Source organism: Oncorhynchus keta, unplaced genomic scaffold (assembly GCF_023373465.1).
Source record: "Oncorhynchus keta strain PuntledgeMale-10-30-2019 unplaced genomic scaffold, Oket_V2 Un_contig_11071_pilon_pilon, whole genome shotgun sequence".
NCBI lineage: Eukaryota > Metazoa > Chordata > Actinopteri > Salmoniformes > Salmonidae > Oncorhynchus > Oncorhynchus keta.
In genome coordinates this window covers 22,501-32,500 of record NW_026277315.1, presented here as the reverse complement: position 1 = coordinate 32,500, position 10,000 = coordinate 22,501, and the positions used below count along the sequence as shown (strand labels likewise).

Here is a 10,000-nt window from a genome sequence, read left to right as displayed (position 1 = left end):
TACATGGATTTATTGTGATTTGCACGACAATTTATTGTGAAGGTGTACACTACATTACATGGACATTGTGATGGTGTACACACACACACATTTACACACACACACACACACACACACACACACACACACACACACACACACACACACACACACACGCGCATAAATGCCGAGCCATCACTTCAACCCAGGATCAGACAAGGCCTCAGCTAAAGGGACAGAACGTCCGTCCATACAAAGAGCTTTATCAGGGATGGAACACACACCTCTGTCTATTCAGGTCCATGTTCACGTTCTGTTAATGAGGAAGAACAGATGAGACAGAGAGCAAACGAGGAGGGAACGGCTAACAAACCTCTGATTGTTCATTCATCTCCTCTCTTCTCTCCCCTCCCCCCTCCTCTCTCTCCCCCTCTCATCTCCTCTCTTCTCCCCCCCCCCTCCTCTCTCTCCCCCTCTCATCTCCTCTCTTCTCTCCCTCTCCTCTTTCCTCCCTCTCTCCTCTCCTCCCCCCTCTCTCTCCTCTCTTTCTCTCCATCTCCTCTTTCCTCCCTCTCTCCTCTGCTCCCCCCCTCTCTCCTCTCCTCCTCTCTCTCCTTCCCCCCTCTCTCTCTCCCCCTTTCATCTCTCCATCTCCTCTTTTCTCCCTCTCTCCTCTGCTCCCCCCCTCTCTCTCCTCTCCTCCTCTCTCCCCCTTTCATCTCCTCCTCTCTCTCCCCCTCTCATCTCCTCTCTCCTCCCCTCTTTCCTCCCTCTCTCCTCCCCCCTCTCTTTCTCTCCATCTCCTCTCCTTCCCCTCTCTCTCTCTCCCCCTTTCATCTCCTCTCCTCTCTCCATCTCCTCTTTTCTCCCTCTCTCCCCCTCCCCCTCTCTCCTCTCCTCCTCTCCCCCCCTCCCTCTCTCCTCAGCCTCTCCTATCGAACCGGACAGGACACGGCCAACTGTGACACGTGTCGGAACAGCGCATGCATAATTTACAGGTAAGTGGTGTTGTGTGTGTGTCTGTGTCTGTGTCTGTGTCTGTGTGTGTGTGTGTGTGTGTGTGTGTGTGTGTGTGTGTGTGTGTGTGTGTGTATGTGTATTAAAGGCCCAATGCAGACAAACATGCTTTTTCTGTGTTTTATAGATATTTCAACACTTTGAGGTTGGAATAATCCTGAGAAAATGTGTAAACGGTGATCACTTCCTGATACTGTAAAAGCTGTTTGAAAAGACCACCTGAAATGTCAGTCTGTTTTGGTGGGAAGGAGTGTTGGCCTGCCTGGTGACGTTAGTTAATAGACCAATCAGAGAGAGTTCTAAAACCTCTCTGCCAATAACAGCTAGTTTTCCGTTGTCTCCTCCCCACTCAGACCACACCCAGACAGTCCCAGCTAGATTCTTGCTTGAGAAATGTCTCTTTGCTAAGAAGCTATTTTTATTTATTTTTGACCATTTTAATGGAAAACAATCCCAGTAAGCGACTTCATTGTTACCCAGAAATGATTTGATAAAGAGATAAAACCAGCTGGACCTTTAAAGATCACTGGCGAGTCTGTTGGTAGTCTGTTGTTTACCCAGCATCCCCGGGGGACTACAGGTCTGTTGTTTACCCAGCATCCCCGGGGGACTACAGGTCTGTTGGTAGTCTGTTGTTTACCCAGCATCCCCGGGGGACTACAGGTCTGTTGTTTACCCAGCATCCCTGGGGGACTACAGGTCTGTTGTTTACCCAGCATCCCCGGGGGACTACAGGTCTGTTGGTAGTCTGTTGTTTACCCAGCATCCCCGGGGGACTACAGGTCTGTTGTTTACCCAGCATCCCCGGGGGACTACAGGTCTGTTGGTAGTCTGTTGTTTACCCAGCATCCCTGGGGGACTACAGGTCTGTTGTTTACCCAGCATCCCCGGGGGTCTACAGGTCTGTTGGTAGTCTGTTGTTTACCCAGCATCCCTGGGGGACTACAGGTCTGTTGTTTACCCAGCATCCCCAGGGGACTACAGGTCTGTTGTTTACCCAGCATCCCTGACCGGGACTGTCCCCACTACAGGTCTGTTGTTTCCCCCAGCATCCCCAGGGACTACAGGTCTGTTGTTTACCCAGCATCCCCCACACAGGGGACTACAGGTCTGTTGTTTACCCAGCATCCCCCACACAGACCGGGACTACAGGTATGTTGTTTACCCAGCATCCCCACAGGGGACTACAGGTCTGTTGTTTACCCAGCACTGTCCCCACACAGGGACTACAGGTCTGTTGTTTACCCAGCATCCCCACGGGGACTACAGGTCTGTTGTTTACCCAGCATCCCCGGGGGTCTACAGGTCTGTTGTTTACCCAGCATCCCGGGGACTTCCCCACAGGTGACTGTCCCAGCATCCCCACCCAGACCGGACTACAGGTCTGTTGTTTACCCAGCATCCCCACACAGACTTGGGTCTACAGGTCTGTTGTTTCCCAGCATCCCGGGACTGTCTACAGGTCTGTTGTTTTTACCCAGACCGGTGATTCCCCACACAGGGTCCCCACAGGTCTGTTGGTAGTCTGTTGTTTACCCAGCATCCCCAGAGGTCTACAAGACAGGCACTGAACCCACTCATGAGGAGACAGGAGACACACAGACCGGTGACTGTCCCCACAGACCGGTGACTGTCCCCACAGACACTGTCCCCACACAGACCGGTGACTGTCCCCACACAGACCGGTGACTGTCCCCACACAGACCTGGTGACTGTCCCCACACAGACCGGTGACTGTCCCCACACAGACCGGTGACTGTCCCCACACAGACCGGTGACTGTCCCCACACAGACTTGGTGACTGTCCCCACACAGACCGGTGACTGTGACTGTCCCCACACAGACTTGGTGACTGTCCCCACACAGACCCGGTGACTGTCCCCACCCAGACCGGTGACTGTCCCCACCCAGACCGGTGACTGTCCCCACCCAGACTTGGTGACTGTCCCCACCCAGACCGGTGACTGTCCCCACACAGACTTGGTGACTGTCCCCACACAGACTTGGTGACTGTCCCCACACAGACTTGGTGACTGTCCCCACACAGACTTGTCCCCACACAGACCGGTGACTGTCCCCACACAGACTTGGTGACTGTCCCCACACAGACTACTCAGACTACACAAACTCAGACTACACTGTCTCAACTAGGCTTTAAATCTGTCACCAGACTATGCCGTCTCAAGTAGGCTTTAAATCAGACTACACACTCTCAAGTAGGCTTTAAACCCAGACTGACTGTCCCCTCAAGACTAGACTTTAAAACTCAGACTACACCCTCTCAAGTAGGCTTTAAATCAGACTACACCCTCTCCATCTAGTGGATCAGACTCTGGTCAGATATAAAGAGGTCTTTCCAGGAAGGACAACATTCTATTCACTTTGATGTGTGTCTGAGAAATGTATTGTAGTCAACTGTAATGTGAACTGTTTAACAGTAAGACCAGACTAAATGACAGGACTTGGAGGGAGACATCAGCGACTAAACAGAGACTCTACATCCTGATTATAACGTGATAGGAGAACAGAGGAAACTGCCCAGTCATGGTTTTATTAAGGGGGGCAGCAGTGAGGACAGTCCTTTATATAGCTTGGGGACAATACAGAGAGGAGAGTAGAGCAGAGGGTTGGGTCAAGGAGAGAGCAAGGACAAGGGCTGGGGTGAGAGGAGAAGCCTGGGGACAGGGCTGTGATTTAGGCACGACATTAGTCATAAATTAGTCGGCCACTTCTGCTGAAGCCATGTGACCTCCTGCCAGCCCCTGGGAGAGGGAGTGACTTGGTAGGTTAGCTAGGCTGAATCTAGGTTAGCTAGCCTAGTGTCTACTGTAGAGACCACAACACACAGTATAGTAACATACCAGCTCCTCTAGTCTAGTGTCTACTGTAGAGACCACAACACACAGTATAGTATCACACCAGCCCCTCTAGTCTAGTGTCTACTGTAGAGACGAAAACACACAGAGAAAGCATTGACCCCACTACACAGGGCTCATCTGGAAGAGAGAAAGCATTGACCCCACTACACAGGGCTCATCTGGAAAGAGAAAGGCATTGACCCCACTACACAGGCTCATCTGGAAAGAGAAAGCATTGACCCCACTACACAGGGCTCATCTGGAAGAGAGAAAGCATTGACCCCACTACACAGGGCTCATCTGGAAGAGAGAAAGCATTGACCCCACTACACAGGGCTCATCTGGAAGAGAGAAAGCATTGACCCCACTACACAGGGCTCATCTGGAAGAGAGAAAGCATTGCATTGACCCCGATATACACAGGGCTCATCTGGAAGAGAGAGCATTGACCCCACTACACAGGACTCATCTGGAAGAGAGAAAGCATTGACCCCACTACACAGGGCTCATCTGGAAAAGAGAAAGCATTGACCCCACTACACAGGGCTCATCTGGAAGAGAGAAAGCATTGACCCCACTACACAGGGCTCATCTGGAAAAGAGAAAGCATTGACCCCACTACACAGGGCTCATCTGGAAAAGAGAAAGCACTGACCCCCAGTGTCAAAATAAAGGTTACAAAATGAATCCCGATATAACGCACTACTTTAGACCAGAGCCATTTCGGACCCATTTGGGCCAGTCAGGGTTCACTACTTTAGACCAGAACCATATTGGGTCCCATTTGGACCAGTCAGGGTTCACTACTTTAGACCAGAACCTTATTGGGACCCATTTGGGCCAGTCAGGGTTCACTACTTTAGACCAGAACCATATTGGACCCATTTGGGCCAGTCAGGGTTCACTACTTTAGACCAGAACCATATTGGATCCCATTTGGGCCAGTCAGGGTTCACTACTTTAGACCAGAACCATATCGGACCCATTTGGGCCAGTCAGGGTTCACTACTTTAGACCAGAACCACATTGGGTCCCATTTGGGCCAGTCAGGTTCACTACTTTAGACCAGAACCACATTGGGTCCCATTTGGGCCAGTCAGGGTTCACTACTTTAGACCAGAACCACATTGGGTCCCATTTGGGCCAGTCAGGGTTCACTACTTTAGACCAGAACCATATCAGACCCATTTGGGCCAGTCAGGGTTCACTACTTTAGACCAGAACCACATTGGGACCCATTTGGACCAGTCATGGTGCATTCAGAGGATGGGAACATTGACAATGAAACCTAGCAGTCCCCACTGACACGGATAAGGGATTAAAACACAATCTAATTCAAATAGATCTCCATGAAAAACCATCTCCCTGGGATATATAGGAGCTGTGCTGTGGATGAGATGGAACAAACAGCACATCATGGAATATCAATATCCTTTCACCATCTGTCTGGGTAATGTGAGTGTTTCTGTATGTCTGGGTAACGCCCACACCTCATCATAGTCACATTAGAATCGAATAGGCCCCCGTGATATGCAACTTTTCAGGGAAGTCAGGAACCAATATACACAGTCAGTTAGGAAAGCTAAGGCTAGCTTTTTTCAAACAGACATTTGCATCCTGTAGCACTAATTCCAAAATGTTTTGGGACACTGTAAAGTCCATGCAGCAGTCTGCAGCAACTAACCCAACCCCGGCCAACAGCTATGCACCCCCTGCAGCAACTAACCCAACCCCGGCCAACAGCTATGCACCCCCTGCAGCAACTAACCCAACCCCGGCCAGCAGCTATGCACCCCCTGCAGCAACTAGCCCAAGCCTCCATCATTTCTCCTTCACCCAAATCCAGGCAGCTGATGTTCTGAAAAAGCTGCAAAATTCTGACCCCTACAAATCATCCGGGCTAGACAATCTGGACACTCTCTTTCTAAAACTATCCACAAAAATGGTTACAACATCTCTTTCGAATCGTCTGAGATCCCCAAAGATTGGAAAGCAGCCGCGGTCATCCCCTTCTTCAAAGGGGGTGACACTCTAGACCCAAACTGTTATAGACCTAAATCAAACCTGCCCTGCCCTGCCTCTAGACCCAAACTGTTATAGACCTAAATCAATCCTGCCCTGCCCTGCCTCTAGACCCAAACTGTTATAGACCTAAATCAATCCTGCCCTGCCCTGCCTCTAGACCCAAACTGTTACAGACCTAAATCAATCCTGCCCTGCCCTGCCCTGCCTCTAGACCCAAACTGTTACAACTTCTCACAGCCATAGAAGAGGAGTGGAACAACATTCCACAGGCCACAATCTACAGTCTGGTCAACTCTATGTGAAGGAGATGTGTCGCGCTGCATGAGGCAAATGGTGGTCGACACCAGATACTGACTGGTTTTCTGATCCACACCAGATACTGACTGGTTTTCTGATCCACACCAGATACTGACTGGTTTTCTGATCCACACCAGATACTGACTGGTTTTCTGATCCACACCAGATACTGACTGGTTCTCTGATCCACACCAGATACTGACTGGTTTTCTGATCCACACCAGATACTGACTGGTTTTCTGATCCACACCAGATACTGACTGGTGTTCTGATCCACACCAGATACTGACTGGTTCTCTGATCCACACCAGATACTGACTGGTTTTCTGATCCACACCAGATACTGACTGGTTTTCTGATCCACACCAGATACTGACTGGTTTTCTGATCCACACCAGATACTGACTGGTTTTCTGATCCACACCAGATACTGACTGGTTCTCTGATCCACACCAGATACTGACTGGTTCTCTGATCCACACCAGATACTGACTGGTTCTCTGATCCACACCAGATACTGACTGGTTTTCTGATCCACACCAGATACTGACTGGTTTTCTGATCCACACCAGATACTGACTGGTTTTCTGATCCACACCAGATACTGACTGGTTTTCTGATCCACACCAGATACTGACTGGTTTTCTGATCCACACCAGATACTGACTGGTTTTCTGATCCACACCAGATACTGACTGGTTTTCTGATCCACACCCCCACATATTGTTTTTTTGAAAGGTGTCCGTGACCAAATGTATTCCCAGTCATGTGAAATCCATAGATTAGGACCTCGTTTATTGATTTAAATTCACTGATTTCCTTACATGAACTGTAAAACTCTTTGAAATGATTGGACGTTGAGTCTATTTTTTTGTTCAGTGTAGTTTTAATGACTCTTCCTGCCAGGAACACAAGACCATACATCACGTTAATGAACTTCACCGCGGAGCCAACCTCTGCTCTCTGTACCCTCACAAACGGCACCATAGACCCTCGATGCAGTGCACTACTTTTTGACCAGGGCCCATAGAGGTGAAGTGCACTGTGAAGTGACATTTGGGACACACAGAGACCACCATCATCACATACACCAGGAACAAAAGCAATAATTTACTATCCCTGACTAGACAAAACATTAAGAACACCTGCTCTTTCCATGACACAGACTGACCAGGTGAATCCAGGTGAAAGATATGATCCCTTATTGAGGTCACTTGTTAAATCCACTTCGATCAGTGGAGATGAAGGGGAGGAGACATGTAGATGAAGGGGAGGAGACATGCAGATGAAGGGAGGAGACATGTAGATGAAGGGGAGGAGACATGGATGAAGGAGGAGACATGTCTGAAGGAGGAGACATGTAGATGAAGGGAGGAGACATGTAGATGAAGGGAACGAGACATGTAGATGAAGGGGAGGAGACACGTAGATGAAGGGAGGAGACATGTAGATGAAGGAGGAGACATGTAGATGAAGGGAGGAGACATGTAGATGAAGGGAACGAGACATGTAGATGAAGGGAACGAGACATGTAGATGAAGGGAGGAGACATGTAGATGAAGGGAGTTTCGAGACATGTAGATGAAGGGAGGAGACGTGTAGATGAAGGGAACGAGACATGTAGATGAAGGGGAGGAGACACGTAGATGAAGGGAGAGACATGTAGATGAAGGGGAGGAGACACGTAGATGAAGGGAGGAGACATGTAGATGAAGGGAGGAGACACGTAGATGAAGGGAGACGAGACATGTAGATGAAGGGAGGAGACATGTAGATGAAGGGAGGAGACATGTAGATGAAGGGAGGAGACATGTAGATGAAGGGAGGAGACATGTAGATGAAGGGAGGAGACATGTAGATGAAGGGAGGAGACATGTAGATGAAGGAGGAGACATGTAGATGAAGGGAGCGAGACATGTAGATGAAGGGAGGAGACATGTAGATGAAGGGAGGAGACATGTAGATGAAGGGGAGGAGACATGTAGATGAAGGGGAGGAGACTGGTTAAAGAAGGATTTCTAAGCTGTGAGACAATTGAGACATGGATTGAGGTACCATTCAGAGGGTGACTGGGCAAGACATGATATTTAAGGGCCTTTGAACGAGGATGCTAGTAGGTGCCAGGCGCACCGGTTTGAGTCAAGAACTGAATGTTGCTGGGTTCACAGAACAGTTTGTGTGTATCAAGAATGGAGCAGCGAGAGAGATTGAGGGAGCGAGAGAGAGAGATTGAGGGAGCGAGAGAGAGATTGAGGGAGGAGAGAGAGAGATTGAGGGAGGAGAGAGAGAGAGATTGAGGGAGCGAGAGAGAGATTGAGGGAGCGAGAGAGAGATTGAGGGAGGGAGAGAGAGATTGAGGGAGCGAGAGAGATTGAGGGAGCGCGAGAGAGAGATTGAGGGAGCGCGAGAGAGATTGAGGGAGCGCGAGAGAGAGATTGAGGGAGCGAGAGAGAGAGATTGAGGGAGCGCGAGAGAGATTGAGGGAGGGAGCGAGAGAGATTGAGGGAGCGAGAGAGAGATTGAGGGAGCGAGAGAGAGAGATTGAGGGAGCGCGAGAGAGAGATTGAGGGAGCGCGAGAGAGAGATTGAGGGAGCGCGAGAGAGATTGAGGGAGCGAGAGAGATTGAGGGAGCGAGAGAGATTGAGGAGCGAGAGAGAGATTGAGGGAGCGAGAGAGAGATTGAGGAGCGAGAGAGAGATTGAGGGAGCGAGAGAGAGAGATTGAGAGCGAGAGAGAGATTGAGGAGCGCGAGAGAGAGATTGAGGAGCGAGAGAGATTGAGGGTGAGAGAGAGAGATTGAGGGAGCGCGAGAGAGATTGAGGGAGCGCGAGAGAGATTGAGGGCGCGAGAGCAATAGAGCGAACGAGAGAGAGATTGAGAGATTGAGGGAGAGAGCGAGAAGCGAAAGAGGGAAAAAGAGAGCGATAGACTGAGGGATTGAGAGAGAGAGAGAATGTTAAAATGGCACACAAAGACCGAGGATGGCATGAAAGAGGATTTGAAAATAATTTCATGTATTTTAAGACCAGCCGTTTTAAACCAGTGTATCTTGGTCGTCCGGAAACCCTGTAATCTCATTTGTTTTCACTCTGCGTTGATATCAGCTCTGGTTGGGAGAACAGACTAGTTACTACAGACTGAAACCCTGTAATCTCATGTGTTTTCACTCTGCGTTGATATCAGCTCTGGTTGGGAGAACAGACTAGTTACTACAGACTGAAGCCCTGTTACTTCAGACTGAAGCCCCGTTACCTCAGACTGAAGCCCCGTTACCTCAGACTGAAGCCCCATTACTACCTCAGACTGAAGCCCCGTTACCTCAGACTGAAGCCCGTTACCTCAGACTGAAGCCCCGTTACTACAGACTGAAGCCCCGTTACTCAGACTGAAGCACCGTTACTACAGGCTGAAGCCCTGTTACTTCAGAATAAAGCCCCGTTACTTTAGACAGAAGCCCTGTTACGTCAGACAGAAGCCCATGTTACTTCAGAATAAAGCCCTGGTACTTCAGACAGAAGCCCTGTTACTTCAGAAGAAGCCCTGTTACTTCAGACAGAAGCCCTGTTACTTCAGACAGAAGCCCTGTTACTTCAGACAGAAGCCCTGTTACTTTAGACAGAAGCCCTCAGACAGAAGCCCTGTTACTTCAGACAGAAGCCCTGTTACTTTAGACAGAAGCCCTGTTACTTCAGAATAAAGCCCTGTTACTTCAGACAGAAGCCCTGTTACTTCAGAATAAAGCCATGTTACTTCGGACAGAAGCCCTGTTACTTCAGACAGAAACCCTGTTACTTCAGACAGAAGTCATGTTACTTCAGAATAA

The 10,000-nt window shown here is 49.5% G+C and overlaps 1 protein-coding gene across 1 annotated transcript in view; it reads left to right on the top strand.

Annotated features, from left to right (window-relative positions):
* Positions 1-981, top strand: part of LOC127917245 (inhibitory synaptic factor 2A-like) — a 49,149-nt gene extending 48,168 nt beyond the window's left edge. The window contains exon 5 of the mRNA XM_052500529.1: positions 906-981. Coding sequence (XP_052356489.1) covers positions 906-981 — 76 coding nt within the window. The remainder of the gene's footprint in view (positions 1-905) is intronic.
* Positions 982-10,000: the final 9,019 nt, after the last annotated feature.